The sequence below is a fragment of the Antechinus flavipes genome, chromosome 6 (assembly GCF_016432865.1).
Source record: "Antechinus flavipes isolate AdamAnt ecotype Samford, QLD, Australia chromosome 6, AdamAnt_v2, whole genome shotgun sequence".
NCBI lineage: Eukaryota > Metazoa > Chordata > Mammalia > Dasyuromorphia > Dasyuridae > Antechinus > Antechinus flavipes.
In genome coordinates this window covers 169,180,486-169,205,735 of record NC_067403.1, presented here as the reverse complement: position 1 = coordinate 169,205,735, position 25,250 = coordinate 169,180,486, and the positions used below count along the sequence as shown (strand labels likewise).

Here is a 25,250-nt window from a genome sequence, read left to right as displayed (position 1 = left end):
ATTAAAGCTTTTTATTTTCAAAACATATGCATGGATAATTTTTCAACACTGACCCTTGAAAATCCTTGTGTTCCAGTTTTCCTTCCCTTCCCCTCATCCCCTCCCCTAAATGGAAAGTAATACAATATATGTTAGACATGATAGAAGTATATGCTAAATGCAACATATGCATTATGTTGCTATTCTTAAATCTGTAGTTTCTAATTATGTTTTTCCCTCATTGTTGTTATTATTGTTCAAGGTTCAGCATGAATAAGGAAATGGACTCCAATTTTTCTGAACCTAGTCCTCAGACCAGGAGTATCAATGACACGAAGGAGGAGCAGTATCTGGATGTTAACATAACCTATGTAGATTACTATCTCCACCAGCCTCAGGTGGCAGCTATATACATCATTTCCTACTTTCTCATCTTTGTTCTGTGCATAGTGGGGAATACGGTGGTTTGCTTCATCGTGATATGGAACAAACACATGCACACAGTCACTAACTTCTTCATCTTGAACCTGGCCATCAGTGATTTGCTGATAGGGATATTTTGCATGCCTATAACCCTCCTGGATAATATCATAGCAGGTATGTTGATTCCTATGTAATGCAAAATGGAAGAAAACTTGGAAGTTCCAGTCTCTATGTATTCTCTGACAGCTTGTGTGTAAGATAGCAGGAAACAGGAAATAACAGTTCAGTTTTACACATTTTTCTCTTTGTTATGTCAGGAAAACATTTTGGCTTTCATTGTAGAAACAAAGGTATTTAGCATTTTTCAAATGAAAGGCTCTAGGAATATATTTATGGTATCTGGTGATGAAAATTTATCTAAAATAATATTTAATATAAACAATACTGAAATAAGGTCAAAATGGATACATGATTTGGGCATAAAGGATGATACTATAAACAAAATAGGAGAATGAGGAGTAATTTACTTATCAGATCTTTGGAGAAGGGAGAAATTTATGACCAAAGAAGAGAACATTATGAAAGGCAAAATGGACGACTTTGATTACATTAAATTAAAAAAAATTTAAACAAACAAAACCAACAGAAACAAGATTAAAAGGGAAGTACAAAACTGGGGGAAAAAATCTTTACATCCAGTGTTTCTGACAAAGGTCTCATTTCTAAAATATATAAAGAACTGTGTCAAATTTATAAGAATAAATATCATTCCCCAATTGATAAATGGTCAAAGGATATGAACAGGCAATTTTCAGATGATAAAATTGAAGCCATTTATAGTTATAAGAAAAAATGCTCTAAATCACTATGGATTAGAGAAATGCAAATTAAAACAACTCTGAGATACCAGCTCACATTTCTCAGATTGGCTACAATGACAAGAAAGAATAATGATAAATGTTGGAGGGGATGTGGGAAAACTGGAACACGAATGCAGTGTTGATGGAGTTGTAAAATGATCCAACCATTCTGGAGAGCAATCTAGAACTATGCCCAAAGGAGTATAAAACCGTGCACAGTTTTATAACACTTTGACCCAGAAGTACCATTACTGGGTCTGTTTCTCAAGGAAATTATAAAGGAAGGAAAAGGACTTACATGTGCAAATATGTTTGTAGCAGTTCTTTTTGAAGTAGCAAAGAATTGGAAAAGGAATGGATGCCCATCTACTGGGGAATGGCTTAACAAGTTGCAGAAGATAATGGAATATTATTGTTTTATAAAAATGATGAACAAGCTGATTATAGAAAATCCTTAAAAGATTTAACTGAACATCATGTAAGCATCAGCTAAGTGAAACAAGTAGAACCAGTAATACACTGTACACAATAACACAGCAAAAATGTGCTATGATCAACTATGAAAGTTCTTCTCAGTAGTTCAGTGATCCAAAGCAATCCCAATAGACTTTGAATAGAAAATGCCATCTGAAAACAGAGAAGTAATTAAGGAGACTGACCATTTGTTCTGATTTTTCTCTCCCTGCATGATTCATAAAACAATGTATATTAAAAATAAATAAACTAAGTAAAGAGTGGGAGAGAAGGGCAGAGAGGAACATATTTGCAATTAACAAAATTCAATGTAATCTCACAAAATAAATATAAATAACACTAATATAAAAATTATGATACTTAGAGGTTTACAAAGTGCTTTGCATATATTATCTTATTCAAATGTCATAATAACCATCTGAGGTAGATGTTATATCATTAGTTAGTCAGTAAGTTAATAAACCTTATTTTCCTACTATCTACCAAATACTGTATCAAGTCTTAGATAAACACATATGAAAAAGAAAGACAGTTCCTGCCTATAAGGAACTTAAAATCTAATAGAAAAAGACCAAAAGGAAACCAAAATTTGAGGACAGGGGTAGGCAAGGGAAGATGATACTCAGTATAAAGACATGGTGGAACCTAGTCCAAGGAGTGTGAGCTGGTAAATGAAAACTTTGGGAGGAATTCTCTTCTCTACCTCCTACCTCTCTATTCAAGCTGATACAAATTTGTAAGATATTGAGTTTTCTGATGAGCTGTTTTCCTGGGATCATAACTTGATTTCTTTGTTCTGTTGATTGTCTAGACTTTGAAAAAGGGATGGGAAAAATTAATAATATAAATTAAACTTAAAAGTATATTATTGTTCAAATCCCCTCCATAGTCCCAAGAGCTGGTTGTTAAATATTTACCAAGATGTCACTGCATGGACAAGTAAATAACCCCTGCTTTCAAAGAAAAGCATTGCTTTCATCTAGAGATAAATTTCTGCTCAAACAAGTAAAATTTACAAAATCTAGTCTCTTGTCTATGATTCCAGGCTCTTTGCCCAGGTATGGGTTTAATAACAATATTTGATAGATCCTCAGGTATTAAAAACCTTGGTTGTCACAATAAGAGTTAGTCCTTGCCATGGTTTATTGCTTTTTTAAATAGTCTTTTTAATGTCATAGAAAAGAGTATTTTCTCTAACATTGTTCTCATTCTCCTTATCAGGATGGCCATTTGGAAGCACCGTTTGCAAGATCAGTGGAATGGTTCAAGGCATGTCAGTTGCCTCATCTGTCTTCACTTTGGTAGCCATAGCAGGGGATAGGTAAGCTCTTATCAGAATCTGAAATCGTGCCAAACAGTCACACTATCATGAAAAAAGTGTACATGATGACAAATGGCACCTATTTTCAACCTTTATCTTTCTACTACTTCTTATTTCTCTCCTCCCTTCAGAGTGATTCACATGTCTCTAAAAGATTCAGTAGTGAAAAACTATTACATTGTCTAGTTTTATTAAATTGACCTCAGGGATAAAAGATATGAAATAGTTTGATAATCACAGGAGTTTTTACTCAAGATGAAAAAGATTGATTCAAAGTTATTATATATAGAATTTAATTATGTACTACATTTTTTAGATTAAGAAATTTAGGAAATCTGGGGAAAGAATTAAACTGATAATCAAGTGAACTGGGATTTTTTTCCCCATCTGAACAGAACTTTAGGACAATTCTATATGTAGTGCGTATTGCTGTAAAGTCATTTTAAAAGTAATTAACAAACACATTAAACATTTACTATGTGTCAAGTCCTGTTCTATGCACTTTTCAAATATTATATATTTTTTCCTCACAACAACTCTGGAAGGAAGGTTTATTATTATCCCTATTTTACAGATGAAGAAACTGAGACAGAAGTTAAGCAATTTATCCAGGATAAAACACTCAGTAAATCTCTGAAGCTGGACTTGAATTCAGATCTTTCTGAATTCAGACCTGAACTCTACCTATTACATCAGTTAGCTGACATATAATATTTGAAGCAAGTACCACTTACTGACCATGACATTTTTGTTGTTTTGTTATTGTTTAATCACGCCAGCCTCCATGTGACCCCATTTGGAATTTTCTTGGCAAAGATAATGGAGTGGGTTGACATTTCCTTCTCCAGCTTATTTTACAGATCAGGAAACTGAAGTAAACATGGTTAAGTGATTTTCCCAGGATCATACACCTAGTAAGTGTCTGAGGCTAGATTTGAACTCAGTGTCTATCCACTGTGCCACCTAAATACACTATTTAGACACCAGCTCAGTTATATTAACTTTATATATAGATTGTGGAACTAGAAATAAACTCACATATCATAAATGTGAGATTTGAATTTGAATTTAAGGTTTCATGATTCTTGCTATAATCACAACCTCCATGAATTTGAATTTGATTTATGGTTTCATGATTCTTGCTATAATCACAACCTCCTTGGATAGGATTATAAAGGTATAAGAAACACAAAGAAGAAAAAAAATTCTTCCTGCCATTTAAACAAGGGTAGGGATTTCATTAGTATAGGGAACTCTCCGAGGAGGAAATTACCTTTATTGGTGCAGGGTAGCCCCTTTTCTGTATTTTATCATGTTAGGAATTGCTTAGAGCACAGCTGCCAGACTTTGAAGAGTTTGGCCTGTAAAACTCTTGGTCCTGAAGAACTAGATTAAGAGGTAATTGGGAAATGTCTAACAGAATGAACAAAAATACAATACAACAAAGGTAGTATTGATTTGTGGTTTTCCAGGTTGATATGCTACCTGAAAGGATTTATTTCTATTCAAGTTTGACAACACTAGCCTAGAGAACGGATTGATGAAGTGACTTGCTCAGAGTTATACACACACCCTAGTCTTGAACCCAAATCTTCTCTTTAAATTCTTTAGCATCACCCCTTTATAGCTTACATTTAAAAATCAATCAATATTCAGTTTTATTTATTCTAAGAGAGTAAATATAAGAATATCATTCATAGAAATAAAAATAACTTGTATAAATAATATATGTGTAACATAAGAACATTATATGTATAGAATGGTAAATTATATTTAAATTACATATAATATAACATAATATAATGCAACATAGAACATATTTTATTTATATAGTATTATATTTAATATATCACATGTATATTATAAATAAATTATACATAATACATAGATTATATTTATGTAAGAGCAAATGGCATAAAGTCCCCTTGTAGCATATAAAAACATACACAAATCCCATATATATGATTTGTCAAAAGTATTAAATTAATGTACAATGAAATCTGTGCATATATCTTAAATAACTAATATATAATTCATAACAATCATATTTTTGGTTTGGGAGATGTCTTTGTATGTTATACACTTATTTCAATGTCTTTTGGTCATTATGTTTGTTTAAATAATGAAGGTGACAACTGGCCTAAATAATGATCTGGGATAGGAATAATGGAAGAATTTTTTTGGTGCTTAATATATTCTTTTTTTAATTAAAGCTTTTTAGTAACAAAACATATGCATGAGTAATTTTTCAATATTGACCCTTGCAAAATTTTCTATTTCAAATTTTCCCCTCTTTCTCCCCACCTCCTCCCCTAGATTGCAGATAGTCCAATGCATGTTAAATATGTTAAAATATATGTTAAGTCCAATATATGTATATATATTTATACAGTTTTCTTGCTGCACAAGAAAAATCAGATCTAGAAAGAAAAAAACCTGAAAAGGAAAATAAAATGCAAGCAAACAACAACAGAAAAAGTGAGAATGCTATGTTGTGAACCACACAGCTCCCACAGTTCTCTCTCTGGGTGTAGATGGCTCTCTTCATTATTGAACAATTAGAACTGGTTTGAATCATCTCATTGTTGAAGAGAACCACTTCCAAAAGAATTGATCATTGTACAGTCTTGTTGTTGCTGAGTATAATGATCTCCTGGTTCTGCTCATTTCACTTAGCATCAGTTCATGTAAGTCTCTCCAGGCTTCTCTGAAATCATCCTGTTGGTCATTTCTTACAGAACAATAATATTTAAGGGAAGAATTTAATCCCAATTATCCCCAAATATTTTTGATCCAAAAATTAATGGGGAGCTCTTCCCGCATAATTCTCTTTGTCCGTTACAGCTGAATGTTGAACTTCACATTCACTCCATTTCAGGAAGGAATTCTGAATCCCTACTCTACTTCAATCCTTGAGCTCATCTCCATCTTCTCAAGATACTTAGTATTAAGCCACAAAAATTACTCCCCTTCCCTTACCAATCACACTTGATTACCCAAACCACTTGGATGAGCAGGAAGTCACCATATTCCTATAAGATGAAAGACAATCGGGTTTTACTGTGTGTCCAAAGGCATGTGCTCATCAGATATAACCATTTGCTGTGCAACTATGTACTTCTGATCCCCCATATAGTGCCCTCTCACTAGCCAAAACATTTTGAGCATGGATCTTGAGCCTTGGCATTTGCCCCAACCCTTAAGATCATAGGGTCCTTCTATCACATTGCAAATAAAATTGTCTAAATGTGTTTCCCTTGATTAGACTATGATCTCATTGAGAACAGGGTTATATCATATATTTCTGTTTGTGCTTAGCACACAGTAAACACTTAGTAAATATTTTTTTCAAGCCTTGATTCAAATAATCTCATCTACTTGGAGAGAAAGCAGAATAAATATCATTGGTCATCTTCCTTGCATAGAGTTAAAGCAAAATGGTGCCTGCTTATTATTATTATTAAAAATATGAAAGTTGTTAGAAGTTCCAGTGAATATAGAAAATGGCCAAAGGACAAGAATCTGCCTTGAGAGGTGTTCAGAATTAATTCATTTAAGAAAGGAAAGAGAAGCTAGAAATTGGTCAAAGAGATAAGAGGGTAACAAGGAATCCAAAACAAAATACTCCATACTTTCTCACTTGGCGATCCAGCTTCCATGTGTTTAATTATCATCTCCATACAGATGATTATCACAGCTACATATTCCACTGTAGTTTCTCTCCTGAGCTATTCTTATTTAACTACTTTTAGTACATCTTGAACTGCATCTCAAATTTGCCATTTCAGATTCAAAACAGATCTTTATCTTTCTCCCAGACGCCACCCTCTTCAGAATATCCTTGTTACTCTCGAGGTCAAAACCATCTTTCTGATCCAGTCTTGAACCTCTATGTCATGCTCAACTCCTCATTCTCATTCCACATATCCGTTCCATTGCCAGATCTTGACATCTGTATCTTTACAACATCCCTAGGATATGCCTCTTTTTATTTACACAGCCGTCATCCTAGTTCAGGATCTTACCACTTTCTACCTGGATTACTACAATAGCCTTCTAATGGCCCTCCTTGTCTCTAATCTCTCTCTAGCACAAGTTATGTTCCATTTACATGCCAAAGTGAATTTCCTAATTTCCTAAATTTAATCCTCAATTTTAAAGATATGATCAGCCCCCTCAGTAAGCTTCATTGCTCCTTATTACCATCAAGGTTACCCCCAAGATCAACATAAAATTCTTCTATCATCAAAAGTCCCCTAGTCTCTACAATCTTCTCACAAATTCCTTCCTTACATGCACTTTACAATATAGCTACTGTGGCTTACTTATTATTCCTCACAGTCCTACCATCCTCATGCCTTTGCACTGACTATTCTCCATGTCTAGAATACTCTTTCTCCTCACTTCTACTTTGGTGCTTCCCTCAACACTTTCTTCAAAGCCCACGTTTTGAAGCAGAAGTTTTCCAGTTCCAACACCTGCCCCAATAGTGCCTTCCCTTTCTCTCCATGCAAATACATTTTCTAGTACTAGTCTCTTCCTGACTCCAGACCATGCCATATGTGAGAAGAGATAGAAATAAGCATAAGGAAGCAAACACAACAAAAACTTTCCTAAGTTAAGGAAAACACTAAAAAAAAAAAAAAAAAGGAAAGTTAAAAATGCTATATTTTGGATACCCCATATTGTTTATGTGATAAAACCAATATGCTATATTTGGGATATCCCATATTTTTTATGTGATAAAACCAATATCAGGTGAAATCAGGAGTTTCCTTTCTCCTACATCTCTGTTGCCCCAAATCAATCTAAGCAAGAACATTTGACCTTAGTTGGTGTTCCTGAATTGAGTTTTTAAATGGTGAGCAGATTGGAGAAGTTTGATCTAAATTGATTCATCTTTTGCCAAGGATAGAATCTAATGTAAATAACACTGAAAAACATCCTTCCTCTAGGCAAAAATACAGAAATGATCCCAGAAAGTCCTATAGCAATAAATGGGAGAATACTCTTCTATTCCACCTAGAGGTCACTTCAGAACCTGAGGTTAGGTGACCTGAGAGCCACTGGGCTGTAGTAGAGGAAGGACAATCTCGTTTTCCTCCAAAAAAAGGGATGAGACAGTTCTGGAGGAAGAAGAGAAAGGAAGGAGGAGCAGAACACAGAATTAAGCAGTAGTTCTTACTCTGGAAGTAGGATGGGATGGATGGAGAAGGCTCCATGAAAAGATGTATGTGCATGGCATAACTTTGCAAGCAATAACTTGTATATCTATGTATTGATCTAATTCAGGTTTCCAGTGAATCCTAGAGCATTTTGAATGAGACTCTTTTGCCACAAATTCTGTCAGAGGCAAGCCAGAAATCAGGACCTCGCTAAAAAGGTAGCTTTTACTATGTGTCATTAAGAGGTCTTTCTATTTCTTCTTCCAAAGAGAATCGGAACTATTAAAATCTCTTTCAAAGACCAAATGAAAAACAGCTCTCTTCTCTAGATTTCTAGGTCCAATTCTTTCTCTCAGGCAGGCAATAACCTTTTAACATTTCTTCTGCTAATTAGGAGAGTTCTAGGAAAATGTTAAACCTGGTTTACATAAACATATGTGGATACATAAATATATATATATATATAATATGTACATATGTACGCATAACATATATGTATACATTTCTTCATCAAACTAATCAACTACTCTTTTGATCAATTCTTCTTAAAATTAAAATAGCCTATTTCTTTTCATCTTTAGTTGTTCTTTTCCCTTATTACCACTGCCAGATATATCTTAAAGCACTTTAAAAAAAAGAAATAAGTTAAATAAAATGTATGTGTGTTTTTTCCTAGCCATAACAATTTTATTCAATTTACCTGATGATTGGGACTATTATTACATAGTAATTGCTCTTTGATCCTTGCCTTTCTTTTCAGGTTTCTATGCATTGTGTATCCATTCAAGCAAAAGCTCACCATGCAGGCAGCATTAGGAATTGTTGTGATAATCTGGGTTCTGGCCATCACCATCATCTCTCCTTCTGCAGTCATGCTACATGTACAGGAAGAAAAATATTACCGAGTTAAGCTCAGTTCCCCTAATGAAACCAGCCCTCTCTACTGGTGCCGGGAGGACTGGCCAAGCCCAGAAATGAGGAAAATTTACACGACTGTGTTATTTGCCAACATCTACCTGATCCCTTTGTTCATCATCATCATCATGTATGGCAGAATTGGGATTTCACTCTCTAGGACTGCAAAGTCTTTAAGGATCAAGCAGACTCAAGAGAAGAGTCAGATGGTGTCTAAGAAGAAGCAGAGGGTCATCAAGATGCTTCTGATTGTGGCTTTGCTCTTTATGTTATCCTGGCTACCCCTCTGGACTTTGATGATGCTCTCTGACTACAGCAACCTCTCTGCATACCAGATGCAGGTCATCAACATTTATGTCTACCCTTTTGCACATTGGCTTGCCTTCTGCAACAGTAGTGTGAACCCCATTATTTATGGTTTCTTCAACAAGAAATTCCGAGGTGGTTTTCAAAACATTCTTCGGATCCAGATCTGCCAGAAAAGGGTGGATGAAACCTATCCACAAAGGGCTAAGAGTAATGTTGCCATAGCTATGTCTACCCAGCTGCCACAGAACCCTTCATTTCAGAACCCCACAGGAGAAAAAGCTGCTTTGAGGAGGACCTCAGAACCTCAGTCCAAGACTAAGCAGGAACTGACCAGAGAAAACCTAGGAGATGCTTCTAATGAAAAGAGTATTATGAAAGAAATTGCATAAAGGTGTTATAGAGACTACTGTTTCACAACTAGATATAGTTTCTTTTTTGTGAATTTTAATTCCACTTCAATTAATGGAACTTAATTATTTTAAGAATTGCCCCTCTTGAAACACTCCCTGGTGTGAGTGTGTGTATGTGTTAGATAGAAGGTAAATAGATTGATAGATAGATAGATGATAAATGGATGGATATGAAATATTTGGTGGGGTTGTAGAAAATAAAGGTCTATGTTTCCTGGAAAAGTAGAAATTCTCCTAGATTACAACTCCTTCATCAAAATAAACATGGAAATTTATCTTCCGATCCTTCCCAGTTCCTCATAAAGCATGCATGGGCATGGACCTGTAAGAATCAACCCATGGAGCATGTGCTGAACTTTCCTTCTCTTATTATCCTCTTATTTGACTAAAAAGTTGTCTCTGTTGGAATAGAGAAACTCTGTGGAAAGAGCAACCTCTCTTCCACAAACATCCAAACATGCTGGTTTTTGCCTAAAAGGTAATGAAATAATCCTTAAGATACAATTAGTTCAGAAAACTAAGATTCAAACCATAGATGTAGCTTCTTGGTCATCTCCATTCAAAAGACAAGCAGGCAAGGGATCAAGTAATTTTCAGGCTTCACACCCTTCTGATTAATCACACTGTCACAGTAAATGTAGAGATAACCCTAGGTCTGAGCCCACAAGAAATTGGATCCTTGCCAAATATCCTTTCCATATCACGGTTAAGTAAATCTTTTTCTTAGATGGAATACAAGCATTTCATTTCATTCCAAACCTGGTCTGGTTCAGACTTAGTCCAGAATGTTTCCCCACTAGAAAGTAAGTTCTTTGAGGGAAGGGACTATTTTACTTTGTTTTGTGAAACCTCAGGGCCTGGTGTGGTATTTTGCACATAATAAACATCTAATGATTTTTTTAAAAATTTTAATTAATTTGAATCTCACGAAAGGGTGTATTTTCAGAGGGAAAAAAAATCACATTACTCTTTATCTTATCAGATAAACCTAGGACTCAGATTATGGGGAACTGGAACACTTCTTTTCCCCTGCCCTATTGCTCAGTAATGAATTGGGAATGTCTGAATAAGTTATAGCAAATGGATGTTATGGAAATTGCATCCTTCATCTTCACCTCTGTTCTACATAGTAGTCAGTTTCTACTCAGGTCCTCAGGTCTATTATTGCTTCTCAACTATTGGTCAGACATGCTAACCATGTGCTTAGACAATAATAATAATGTCCATAATAATTCTTCCTGTAAAATGGGGGGAAATTCAGCAAATCCCTACGCATTGTCAAACAGCCTACCATTACATTCTAAGGACTCCTGGACCTTATCATACATCCTGCTCGTACACCCCAAGGATCACTGGGACTCTACATCTGACCTGCAGCTGAACCTATCTTCCTAATATGTGTTGTCTCCTCTGCTTGGAATGTAAGCTTCTGGAGAGCAAGGACTGCCTTGTTTCCTATGTGTACACTTAGCATGGTACTTGGCATATAATGCTTTTTTAATGTTTTCTCATTCCTTTTAAAACTATTTTGCTTCAGATAGAATAGTAAAATAAAGTTATTCCTTAGAAATGTTTTCTGGAATCATATTTTCATTAAAAAGGTTTATACCATAACTGAATTATAATTATGTAATTACAGTGTAAGTTTAAAAAATCAAGTGTAGGGCTTACTACTTCTCTGCGAAAGTTGACACTGTCCAGGAAACCTCCATTGTCTGACTTAAAGGCTAGATCAGGGGATCACACAGTTTAGGAACTCAAAATTCTCCCTCCTTTACACAGCAAGTTGAAGTTTATGATTATCGTACATGAAATACAGTCTTAAGTGTCCCTTAAGTTGTGTGCTTCTTTGGAAAGAATCAGGTCTTAAATATTTCAAGTCTAAAACTCTATCTACTGTGACATCTCACTGCCCTGATACAAAAAAGCAAATGGATCTATCTAGTCTACCAATTAAATTGTGATATTGTCAGGAGAGTGCTTAAGGAATACAATTCTCATGAGTGTATATAAAAGGAGTTTAAAAGAAAGAGAAGATATATAGAAGGGGGGGAGAGAGATAGAGACAAGGACACACAAAGAGAAATAGAAGAGGAGGAGGAAGAGGAGGACCAGGAAGAAAAGGAGGAGGGAGAGGAGAGGACATGTAGAGAAAACATTGTCAATACAGAGTGAGGGTCATATCTTAGAAATATAATACACAAAGAATTAATAGTATATGACAATAAACTGGACTAAGGGAAAACAGAAGGTAAAATTTGACCTGAGGGGAATGATTCTTGCAGATAACATTCTCTTAATAATATTAAGGCTAGGAAAAGTTGATAATTTCAAGGGAAATAATCATTGAACTTGTTTTGAGACTTGATTTTAGAATTGTTTAGTCAGTAAAACATATATCTGGAGGTGCCCTGTGGCAAAGAGACTAATGGAATTTAGAGGGTGAAAAATCATAGTCACAGAGACAGGAGACAGTGTTGTGTGTGTGTGTGTGTGTGTGTGTGTGTGTGTGTGTGTGTGTGAGGAATGGAGACAAGTACAGGTTGGTTGGATAGTGAAGTTAGGGAGGAGAAGTTCAATGGATATAAAAAGATAGTTTGGGGCTAGTTAGGTTGTAAAGAACTTTGCAAGCTGAACAGCAATGTTCATATTTTATCATGGAAGCAGTAGGGGACTATTAGAGTTTATTGAATAAGGGGTGACTTAGATTAGAGCTTGTAAAATGAACTGAAATGGGGAGAGTCTTGAGGAAGGAGACTAATTAGGAAGGTACTTAATCCAGGTAAGAAATGACAGTATGTATAAAAATGTTTGGCTTTTTTTTAAAGGAGAGATTTGGAAATTGAATCCATATGTAGGAAAAGGGAGAATGAGTAAAAGGTGACATCAAGGTTCAAATGTGGATGAATGGAAAGATAATGGTGTAGAAGTAGGAACATTCAGGTGAAGGGTTTATGTGGGAGGAAAGATTGTGGTTTTGTTTTGCCTGTTTTAAGTCCGAGATGTCACTGGGACAATGAGTTGGAAATGTTCAATAAACAAATATTGACATAAAACTGAAGTTCAAGAGATAGATTGAGGCCTGAAGAGGTAAAACGATAGATAGATCAACAGACCTATTTATTACAGATCTATTTACAGATCTATCTGTAAATCATCTGCATTGAAATGATAATTAAATCCATGCAACTTGATGATGTTCCCAAGAGAATAGAGAGGACTCCAGACAGAATCTTGGGGAAAGTGGACTCAGTGGACTTCAAAGGAAGAAAAGATGCTCAGTGATGATGACAAAAGAAGCAAGAGGTATTCCAAACTCACTCCCACTCCCACCCCAGGACCCGTGAATGTGTATAAGGGAAAGAAGCTAGCAGTGGATAGAGCACTGAGCCTTAAGTCAAGAAGATTAATCTTCTTGAGTTTAAATCTGTCCTCAAAGACTTGCTAGGTGTGTGATCTTGATCAATTCCCTTAACTCCGTTTGCCTCAGTTTCCTCATCTGTAAAGTTAGCCAGAGAAGGAAATGACAAACCACTCCAGTATCTTTGCCAAGAAAATTCCAAATAGGGTCATGAAGACTGGAACAAGTCTGAAAATGATTGAACAACAAGAAAAGGTAGAGCCATATATGCTCTGATTTATATATGTTGTTTTTCCATGAGAATGCAGATGCCTTTAAGAAAGGAGATAAGAAAGAAGGTACTTTTGTACTTTCAGTGCTTAGCACAGCCTCTGGCAATATAATATGATTATGTGTTTCTCCCCAGACTGCATGTAAAATTCATAGAATCACAGATTTAGAGACAGAAAGACCTAAGAAACCACAAAATCCAACACTTTCATTTTTCAGATGATGAAATGGAGACTTTAAGAGAATAAATGTTTTGCCCAATATAACAAAAGTGACTCTGAGGCAGGATTTGAATTCAGATCTCTTGACTCCAAAGCATTCTCTTGCTGTTCTACATCGCTTCTAAATGCTTTCCAAGAAATCAACAATTTGTAACTGTTAGCAACAGTTGTGTTATTCCAAAATAATGTCCATCTCTAGATTTATGATCCTAGGATCACCATTGTTGTTGGTCCTTCCTTCTCAAAGAGGACCATGACATCAGGGAGGTGACACTGTGACATGTCAGTGAATTTGATTTAAGTGAGGGAATGCTGGGCAAGGTCATCTGCCTCACTTTCCCCTCCAGAGCCATTTGGGTCCAGTGGCAGACCTTAAACTTAGACTCTCATGGAGTGGCCAAGACCCGATTAGTCATTGTTTGGGTCCTAATTCTCTCAGGGTAAATGTAAATAGTAATCATTTCTGTTTTGGTCAGAACCTTGAGGGTTTTAACACCCCCCCTCACCCCTCCTCCACCCCACTCCCACCCCTCAGCACATTTATTTAGATTTTTTAACTAGGTAAAAGAGGTCATTCTTTGCTTTAATTGCTACCTAGTCTTAATCACTGAATGAGCATAGCCTCAGTCAAATGGAATACTGTTAAATACCTTGGCTTAGAAAGGCTGAGGTTTCCCACTGCATTCAAGGCTCACTCCAATCATTTTGATCTATATCCGGCCACTGGAGAAGAATGTGGAAAACGTAAGACCAAAAAAATCCACCAAAAAATTGGGGGCTGAAAGAGTGCAAGTAAAAAAGAAAAATTAACTCAACCCAGACAGAGATGGATTTTGTTAACATTTTTATTGCTACATGCTCCCCAATACAACAAATAGCATCAGTAGTGTACACTTCTATGAACAAGAAATTTGAGCTTGGTACAAAAGAAAGTCCAAAGACTTGGAGTGGAAATAATATATACATCTTTATTGGAGGTGCATGTATGCCCACATAGACCTGCATATGCCCCTGTGTATACAGACAAATGCTGACACCTCAGCAACATAGAGAGAGTTGTGTTTCTGGATCAGCATGAGGAAAAAATAAACATCTTATTGGTCTGTTTGAGGCTCAGGGACGGTCTAAAAAAATCTACAGCTCACTAAATTACTTTGACCTTCAAATGGCTTGCATAAAGCAGCAGCAGTTTGTGAGAGGTACTGAGTTAATGTTGAGTGGGCTAGTTTACTAAGTCCACATGACAAAGAGCACCATGAGCCACGTGTTTCACATCCCGGTCTTTCTGGTATTAACCAAGCTACATTCGAGTTTACAATAGGTATGTCCCCACAGATGGGGGATGTATTTCTACTCAACTAGCTGATCTGGAAAGATCACAATTCTTAAACTTTCCATTTTCTCTCTTATTTTCCAAAATGCAATGCATTCAATCCTAATCTAGATCATAGCTCCATTTAGTGCTATGAATTTACTTTTTCATTGAATTATATTTTCATTTTAAACTGTCATAGGATGAAGCATTTTTTTTTTTTGGTTGATGGTTTATTATTATTATTACTTTTTGAAGGTGATCTCATTAAAGTTTGACCAACTAACTTTAAAAGTGTCAGATGTTCGTAATCACCATCAGACTTTTTTTTCTCAAATTGAGTTCAAGAATTCAACTACAGTAGTTTAATTAGCTTAAATTTCTGTTCTAGGTATACAGTATAACATATGTCTCTAATTAGATCTCTCTATTTTTACCACAATGTCACTGCTATTAGTGTAAATATTTATTACATAAAATACTATCAAGAAAAACATCCATTTTAATAAATATCTTCAGTTCTGAATTCTATATACATGTACTTTACATCTGCTTGCTAGTGTGGTTGATTTTCTGGTAGGAAAGGTGAGAATGGACACAGATTATTCATGTTATTGGATCTGCACTTAGATAAATGGTGGTGGGTGCCATAGTAAACTGTTCCAAATACATATCTCTATTTCAACTCTCAACTGAAGCTTCCTCAAATGTCCTCTCTCTCCCAAGCCCTGCTTTTTTGCCATATGCTCTTGGCAATGTACATGAATGCCTCTTTTGGATTAGTGATGCTTCTTTTGACTTCCATAGGTCAAATAAATTTTCCCAAATATCTCTTCCCTTGTGAATGTCACAGTTCATCAAGTAACCAGATGACTATTTTCTATAACTCTCAGAGCATATGCTATTTAGACTTCTTGGGAAAAGCATGAAAAATAAGAAGATACATGGTTACTCAAACTCATACAGTTCTTGTTGAGATCAAGATGATTAAGCTCTGGTTGATTTACACTCAGAACATGCACATTTAACAACTTTCTCTATTGTCTCTGACTATCCACAGAATTTCAATACTTTTTTGGACTGACATTTCTATATCTTGAGTTTAAATTTTTTTTTAAAGCATCACATTGTTGAACCAACCAAAAGCTTTGCATTTCCAGCTCTCTCCAATTCATGTCAAACTGGAGGTCCCCTACATCATGGGCTGTTGTAAAAATCAATTCATGGAATGTTCATAAGGCATCAGTACACAACGGCTGGCACCTAGAATATCTAGACATGTAATAGAGTAAACAATTGTTTGAGAACATATCTCTTAAAATAATACTGATTTTGCAATATACAGTATTTACACAACAGCTGCAAATTTGCTCATATAATATCTGTTATATAGATAAATAGGAATACAAGTCTTATGGATTCTCTTGTTCCATTTCTAAAATATTTTGTGGACATGTAAACATTTCATACCTCTGGTTTATTTTTTACATGTGATTTTTTAAAAAATAAAAAATCAGCTGATGTGCAAAATTGGTTCCAGCCACCCTTTTCTGTATCAAGGAAAGGCTGATACACTCAGCAACTCACTTTCACTTCTGCTAATAATCTTTGGTGCTTTCTTCCAATGAATTCAAGCTAATCAGACAAAGGAGAACGAAAGGAGGAGGAAAGCAGTTAGAAAGTGAACCAGCACTTTTTTGCTCTTCCATTTACACATAAAATGAATGAGTTGATGACCTGTGGAGAGTTTTGCTTTCAACAAAAGCAATATGCACCATGGGGTGTCCAGAATTTCCTATGGTTTCTGCCCTTTCAAAATTAGTTTTCTCATCTTTCCACGGTGGATGGTCTTAAAGGATGTTTCTTGTCAGCTGCCTTAATATTCTTCCTTGAGGTTCTTGCTGGAGATAAAACACCAGAGGAAGCATTTATTGCCACAGGAGGAAATGCCACCTGAGAAGAGGAATTGAAACTGTGACTCTTGGTAGAAGGTGGGGCTGATTCTTGATCAGGTCTCAATGTCTTGCTCTCTGTTTGGTGAGCTCTCCCCTGGAGTAAGTTAGCACCATTGGGTTTATTGTCTGTATATACACGGGAGTTGTCTTCGGAGGAAGGCAACCTACTTGGAGATTTCTTCTTAGCCGCGGACCCCACCCGATAAGGTATCAAAGGTGTCGGCATCACTAAGGAACTAGGGAAGTCACTGGGGTGATAAATTGCACCATCACTAGTTTCAGCAGCATCTGTAAGGTATGGTGGGGCGAGCGTACTACCACGCTTACCGCAGGACTCACAGCAAAGTTTGTTATAACCTGGAATAGAACAATATCGTGCCAGGACCTCCATTTGACAAAAGATTGACTTGTCTCCCAAGCATGGCTCATCTGTAAATAAAAAAGAAAAGGACAAAATTTTAGTTAATATTTCAAAAGATTTAAGTGGAATGCTAAGAACTAACCAAATGGAATTTCCATTGTGATACATAAGAATATATGAACCAATTCATGGGATGAATATTTCTATGTTAACAGCCTACAATAAACACAGCTGAGGTTAGTGCTTAATAAGCTCTTGATTCTTTCACAGCTTTCAATTCAATCCCCAGAGGCATATCTTAGCAGCAATATGTGGTTCATTGTCTAATGGAAATTTTGGGAAAAACAGGATCCATTTTAGTGTCGACTTGGCAAGAATGCATGTAATCTAAACCAAAGAATAGACCTCAGTCTACAAGAACCATAAATGACATAAATAAAATAGATATGGAGCTACACTTATGAAGCAAATGAAAGTTATTCAAAATGCCATCTTGATTAAAAGATATCTCTTAATTCAGTTAACATTTGGTAGGTTTTTGCTGTGAGATGGGTACTGGGCATATTAATGTTCTCAACCATTTCAATGTCTGACTCTGTGACCCATTTGAGGTTTTTTTGACAAAGATACTGAAATGGTTTGCTATTTCCTTCTCTAACTGATTTCATAGATGAGGAAACTGAGGCAAACAGGGTTAAGCGACTTCCCCAGAATCACACAGCTGGTAAAAGTTTGAAGTTGAATTTGAATTCAGGAATTTTCCTGACTCTAGGCCCTGAATTCTATCCACTGTACTACTTAGTTGTCCCCCTTAAGTTTTATACAAGCATCTAGATGGGAAAATGATCTGTCTGGAAAGTAATTTTCTGAACACTGGGAAACGAATGTGAACTATCTGCATGTTTGTTTTGCTTCCTGGGTTATTTATACCTTCTGAATCCAATTCTCCCTATGCAACAAGAGAACTGTTCGGTTCTGCAAACATATATTGTATCTAGGATATACTGCAATATATCCAACATATAAAGGACTGCTTGCCATCTAGGGGAGGGGGTGGAGGGAGGAAGGGAAAAAAAAATCGGAACAGAAACGAGTGTCAATATAAAGTAATTATTAAATAAAAATTTAAAAAAAAAAGAAAAAAAAGAAAGTAATTTTCTCTTAAAAACAATGAATTCAATTTAGTTTTAATGAAATTAATGTCAAATTTATTTTAAAATAGGCTAGTAATTAACTCAACACTCAGGAAAGGAGGTTTAGTAAGTCTTAAAATAAATAGCCACAAGGAACTGGGGTTCCATCAGTTGGGGAATGACAGAATAAGTTATGGCATATGAATGTTATGGAATATTATTGTTCTATAAGAAACAATCAGCAGGATGATTTCAGAGAAGTTTGGAGAGACTACATGAACTGATGCTAAGTAACATGAGTAGAACCAAGAGAGTATTGTACACAACAACAAGATTATGTGATAATCAACTAAGATAGATTTGGCTCTTTTCAACAATGAGATGATTCAGGCAAATTCTAATAGCCTTCTGATGAAGAGAGCCATCTGCATCTAAGAAAGGACTATGGGGACTGAATATGGATGACAACATAGTATTTTCACTTTTGTTATTGTTGTTGTTATTTGCTTGATTGTTTTTTCTTTCTTATTTATTTTTCCTTTTTGATCTTATTCTTTTTGTGCAGCATGATAAATGTGAAAATATGTATAAAAATTTCAACTATTTTAGATTAATTGTAGTCTAGGGGAGAGAGTAGGGGAAAAGAGGGAGAAAAATTTGGAACACAAAATTTTGCAAGGGTGAATGTTGAAAACTATCTTTGCATGTATTTTGAAAAATAATTATTATAAAAATAAATAGCCTGAAGAAGAGGCAATGAAGAAATAAAAATTATCATTCTTTGCAAATGTTATAATGGAATACTTAGAAAAGAAATATGAGAAAAACAACTAAAAACCACTTGAAATTATTAACAACTTTAGCAAAGTTGCAGGATCCAAAATAAAGCCACATAAATCATCAGCATTTCTATATATTACCAATAAAGTCTACCAATAAAGAAAAAGATAAAAAAAATTCCATTTAAAATAATTATAGACAATATAAAACATTTAGAAGTCTACCTGCCAAAACAAATAGAGAAATTACATGAACATAACTATAATATAGTTTTCAAAACAATAAAGTCATAACTAAACAATTAGGAAAATATCAATAAAAACATTACTATTTACTATTAGTTGGGTGGGCCAAGCCACCATAATAAAAATTACAATTCTATCTAAATCAACCTATTCAGTGCCATATCAAACTATTAAAAATTATTTTATAGATTTAGAAAAAATAATAATTTATTTGGAAGAACAAAAGCACAAGGATATCAAGGGAATTGATGAAAATAATAACCAACAAGCAAGTTGGTTTAGCCATACGAGATCTCAAACTATATTATAATGCAGTTATTATCAAAACAATATGGTACTGGCTAATTATTTGACAAAAACTGTTGGGAAAACTGGTTCTATCAGCATGATAGAAATTAAGTACAGGCCAATATCTCACACCATATATCAAGATAAGGTCAGAATGGATACATTATTTACACATAAAGTTTGATACCATAAGAAAATTGAGAGAACATGGAATAGTTTATCTGTCATATTTATGGATAAGGGAAGAATTTAAGACCAAAGGAGACATAGAGAGTATTACAAAATGTAAATAAATGCTCCAAATCACTATTGATCAGAGAAATGAAAATTAAAACAACCCTGAGGTACTATTTCATATTTATCAGAGTGGCTAAATCTTGGATGTTGGATGGAATGTGGGAAAAATGGGACACTAATTCAATGTTGGTGGCATTATGAGCTGATATAACCATTACGGAGAGCAATTTGGAATTATGTCCAAAAGATCATAAAATGCCACTGCTAGATCTATATCCCAAAGACATCTAAAAAGGGGAAAGGACCTAATTTTTTTTTTTTACAAAAATATACATAGCAGCTTTTTTTGTTGTGACTAAGAATTGGAAATCAAAGGGATGTTCATCAATTGGGCACAAGCTATAGTATAAGATTGTAATAGAATTTTATTGTACCAGAAGAAATGACAAACAGGATGATTTCAGAAAAACATAGAAAGAATTACATGAACTGATACATACTAAAATGAATAGAATCAGGAGAATGTTCATAGTAACAGCACTATAGTTTGATGAAAAACTAGGAACAACTTAATTATTCTCAACAGTACAATGATAAAAAAAAATTCTAAATGACTAATGATGAAGCATACTATCTGCCCACAGAGAAAGAACTGCTATTGATTGAATACAGCATGTTATTTTTCACTTTTTTTCATTTTCTTCTTTTATTTGTTTTGTACAAAATGACTAATATGCTAGTGTTTTACTTAATTGCACTATATCTACTTGCTTACCATATCAAGAAAGGGCAAAGGGAGGGAGGAACAGAATTTGGAGCTCAAAACTTTAAATAAAAATGTATAATTTTTTTTAAAAGAAAAAATGCCACAAAACTCTTGCATTTGTTTTTTTCTTTCCAATGTTCGGGATGCAGAAAGAAGACCATATATGTAAGGATGTCATTGATTTCTAATCCCAGATTCTCTTTTCTAATATACAGCATAATCAAGATTAAATTTCAATGTATTTTTGATGGTTCCATTATATAGTACTTTTGACTTAGGTTAATTTTGACTTCATGCCCCAGAAAAGAACTTATTTTATATAAATAAAACTATACTACTGTGGAAGTAGTAAAATACATATTGATAAAGTCAGAGGAAGGAATATTATTTGATTTCAACCTCTGACACTTATGACCCTGATCAAGTCATTTAATACTAGGAACCTCAGTTTCCTCTACTGTTCAAGATCTATACTATGAATATGCATTTTATAGTTCATAAGAGAACATATAAAGGGAGGATCAAGGTTTTATAAATGCTGAAGGATAGTGATTCCCAGTCTTTGATTAGTAATAAAATTATTATTTATGCCACTTTATTGGTGTTTGCTTTATTTTACAACTTTACCTCAGCTCCTTTGTTTACATGAATAAATACACATAAATATGTATGTGTATAAGTGTGTGTGTTATAATCCCTATTAATTCTAATGCCTTCTTTGTGTTAATTTCTTTCTCTATTTGTCTAGTATAAAGCTTGCTTTGAAATATTTCTTTGCATATTGTCTTCCCCATTAGATTATAAGCTCCTTGAGGGTAAATTAGTGCCTTTTGTCTCTTTTTGTATGTTCAGAAATTAGCACATTGCTTAGCATATAGTAGGTCTTTTAAAAAATTTTCTTATTACTAAAAAATTGAATATATATCATGTAGAGAGCCAGAACTCTGGAGAAGTATACTTGAAACGAGGTGTTAACTCAGTGAAATTGATGAAATAATGGTACTCTAGTTCATACATATTCTGTATGCTGTAATGATGTAATAATTACAATAAGGTATTTAAGGACTGAGAAGGACTAGAAATGAGACATTCTATTTTTGACCATCTTCCTGGTGGCTCTCCTGCCTTCATCACTTTTCCACCTAAAGACCAAGGCCCGTCCAAAGGACCTCCAAGAAAGCTAGCCCAAACATTACAATACCAGATACTAGTCTCTGATATTTAAATGTTAAGGTGTCTAATTTAAGGTTTCTAATTTAATAAATGTATACATATACATGTACAAAAGTTCATAGATATTTATATATAGATATAACAACACTTGAGATCATTGGAGAACACTTTGCAATAACCCAAGTGATCTTGAGAATGACTCATAAAAATACCTGAAAACATTTTTATTTTCTGGAACCTTTTATTTTTTACTTTGTACATATTCTGCATTTAATACTTGTATACATATTGTATTTCCTTTTCTCCTATGTTTACTTCTTGGAGGAAGGATTACTTATTTTTTTTTTATCATTATATTTCTCTAGGCCCAGTGTTTGATCAGTGTTGGTTGAACTGAACTGAACTAAATTAAATTATTTGACCACACATTTAAATAAAATAATCTCTTATCACCAGAATTTTTTCCAGTTAATTTTTCCCCTGCAATTTTGTGAGCTCTTTGGCCTTTTGCAGCTGTTAACTTATAAAGCTACCATAAAGATGTCTTTAAAATGATGAATAGGGGCAGCTAAGATTCCTTCTAGCTCAAAGTCTGAAAGCTTATGAATAATGTAATGTTGTTTAAAGTATACAATAGATTTCTATCTAGCTTAAGAATCTGTTGAGGGTGAAGGAAAAGGAATGCCTGAAGAAAATGTTCTCGAAAGGAAACCTCTAGGGGAACATAGCTTATATTTATCTACCAGATGAGAATTAGCATGGATCCAAAAACTGAAAAACAGCAATTAAAATGGCACTTTTGTAACATAACACCATAGAGAGAAAGGAAAGCTAGGTGATATAGTGAATAGACTAACAGGCCCAAAGTTTGGAAAACTTGTCTTCTTGAATTCAAATCTGGTGTCGGACTCTTATTAGCTGTGTGACCTTGGTCAAGTACATTTAAACTTGCTTGCCTCAATTTCTTCATCTGTAAAACAAACTAGAGAAAGAAATGGCAAACTACTTCAGTATTTCTGTCAAGAAAACCTCAAATAGTATCACAAAGAGACAGATATGACTAAAATAACCAAAAAACAACAGTGAAAAGAACACTGACTTGGGGATCAGAGAACCTGAGTGAAATGGGAGCCCTAATAATTACTTTCTGCATTTACTCCATCAAGTTACTACCTCTTCTTCTTATGGTGGATTAGGGAACTAGATGATTTCAGAGATCACTTTCAGACTTCAATCTATGAGCTTGTCTGTGAGAACAATGAATTTCAGCCTTTTTTAATACCAGAGAAACTGGGAAATGGATAAATGGAATGGCTGGCTTCCAATTGTTATCTGAGATAGAGATTTTTTTTAATGGACTATATTCACCTGAAATTCATTGCTTAATAACATATTCCATCTTATAGCTTCTTTCAGTATACAAAGTAAATGTGTAAACTTTGGTTAAAGAGCACATTAACAAAGTGAGAGGATTACTTAATAAATTTATTCAAAAGACAAGAGAAAACAAAATGAAATTATTTCCCATTTTTTGGATGGAGCTGTCTGAATTGGTAAAGAGTGATTCATAAGCCATTTGGTAATGATAGATATTTAAAATCCCTTCCAATTCTCAAATTCATTAAAAAAAAAGATATGTGACAGATTTTTTTTAAATGAAACACTAAGATTTATAACTCCTGACTGAAAATTGATCTTCAGCTTTGAAAATGTTCCTGTTGAATTAGCCATTTCAAGCATAAATTTTTCAAGTAAAAATATTTCAGAACACCACTAAATACTAATGTACTCTGCCTCCCCCTAGTGTTCCTTCATGTCTATACAATAATATATTAAAATGAAGTCCGCTCCAAAATATTTTCCCCTCCTAAAAACTTTCTGAGCTAGCAAAGGAAAAATCATATTAAGAAAATATCTGTTACCTACTTATTTTTTAAAAGGCAGAAAACTTTACTTAGCAAGTGAAGCTACTTTAGGCCAGGGACAAACTTTAGTTCAGAATCCTAGCAATAATGCTAAGCAATGTTATTGGATGCTATTGGCCAAAAAAAAAAAAAAAAAAGAAGAAGAAGAAAGGAAATATAGGGAGAGAGACAGGGAAAGATAGGCACATGAAAGGAAGAGAGGGAGGAAGGGAAGAAGGAAGAAATGAAGGAAGGAAGGAAGGAAAGAAGGAAGGGAAGAAGGAAGGAAAGAAAAGAAAGAGGGAAGAAGGAAGGGAAGGAGGGAGGAAGGGAAAAGAAGTGGCAGAATTAGGTAGAACTAAACTGTCAAAAGCCTAGATATATAGCCTAAGGACCATCATAAGTACTAGCTCTGATCAGGGTTTGGAAATTCAAAAGAAGAGGAAAAAATTGGTGACAAACATCCTAACTGATTCATCCAAGTATTCTTCAGAACTAGAAAATTTCATCCAGATAATAATATCTATATATGAATCAAAGTTTTTTTTAACATAGTAAAAATCATTTAACTTTTCAATCACTAAAAAAATGCAAGATAGATGAATAACAACATATGATTATGAAGTATACACTGATAAATAGATGTATATATTTCTTTTTTTTTTAATTTAAATTTAATTTTATTTAATAATAACTTTGTATTGACAGAATCCATGCCAGGATAATTTTTTTACAACATTATCCCTTGCACTCGCTTATGTTTTGTTTTTTCCCCTTCCTCCCCCCACCCCCCCCCAAGATGACAAGCAATCCTATATATGTTAAATATGTTGCAGTATATCCTAGATACAATAGATGTATATATTTCAAAGTTCTCATTTAGTGAAACAAGGAAAATACATTTATATAGCTACAAAGGAATATACATTTCTTTATATTTACACATATGCATAAACTAAGATCTCCTATAAATGCTTTATAAATCCTATAAGTTCCAATTGAAAAGATAACCAATCTTCTCCTTATATTATATAAAAAGGAATAAAGATGAACTAATATATTTAAAGTGTCACCATTGACTCAATGAGTATATCACCAAATGTAGATAATTACTTTTACATTTGCATGGGAGAGGTTCAGGGTAGCTGAGTAGTATAGTAGATAGACCATCAACCTAGAGTCAGGAAGAACTGAGTTTAAATCGGGGAGTGGAAGATAGAAGGACCTGGCTTATTATGGTACATGGTATCATGAAGAGTTGGACACAAATGAATGATTGAACAACAGTGAGGATACACTATGATCTTGTTATGTTTTGTACTGTGGGTGACTTGTTGGTGACTCTCCCATCAATGTGATGAAAATCCCACAGCAAAAATAGAAGTGAT

At 34.4% G+C, this 25,250-nt stretch overlaps 2 protein-coding genes across 2 annotated transcripts in view; one reads left to right on the top strand and one right to left on the bottom strand.

Annotated features, from left to right (window-relative positions):
- Positions 1-248: 248 nt before the first annotated feature.
- NPFFR2 (neuropeptide FF receptor 2) lies at positions 249-11,429 on the top strand. Its single transcript, XM_051964118.1, has 3 exons — positions 249-576; positions 2,958-3,057; positions 8,983-11,429. The coding sequence occupies exons 1-3, from the start codon at positions 249-251 to the stop codon at positions 9,833-9,835; spliced, it is 1,281 nt and encodes a 426-aa protein (XP_051820078.1). The 3' UTR covers positions 9,836-11,429.
- Positions 11,430-14,535: 3,106 nt separating this feature from the next.
- The window catches only part of ADAMTS3 (ADAM metallopeptidase with thrombospondin type 1 motif 3), a 280,288-nt gene continuing 269,573 nt past the window's right edge, over positions 14,536-25,250 (bottom strand). Inside the window, exon 22 of the mRNA XM_051967378.1 lies at positions 14,536-17,404. Coding sequence (XP_051823338.1) covers positions 16,848-17,404 — 557 coding nt within the window. The 3' untranslated portion in view covers positions 14,536-16,847. The remainder of the gene's footprint in view (positions 17,405-25,250) is intronic.

What these genes read in the sequence shown, in the direction of transcription:
- NPFFR2 (XM_051964118.1), top strand. Translation starts at nt 249, where the DNA reads ATGAATAAGGAAATGGACTCCAATTTTTCTGAACCTAGTCCTCAGACC. An exon ending in CCTGGATAATATCATAGCAG is followed by an intron (nt 577 to 2,957) that starts GTATGTTGATTC and finishes TCTCCTTATCAG; the next exon opens with GATGGCCATTTGGAAGCACC. An exon ending in GTAGCCATAGCAGGGGATAG is followed by an intron (nt 3,058 to 8,982) that starts GTAAGCTCTTAT and finishes CTTTCTTTTCAG; the next exon opens with GTTTCTATGCATTGTGTATC.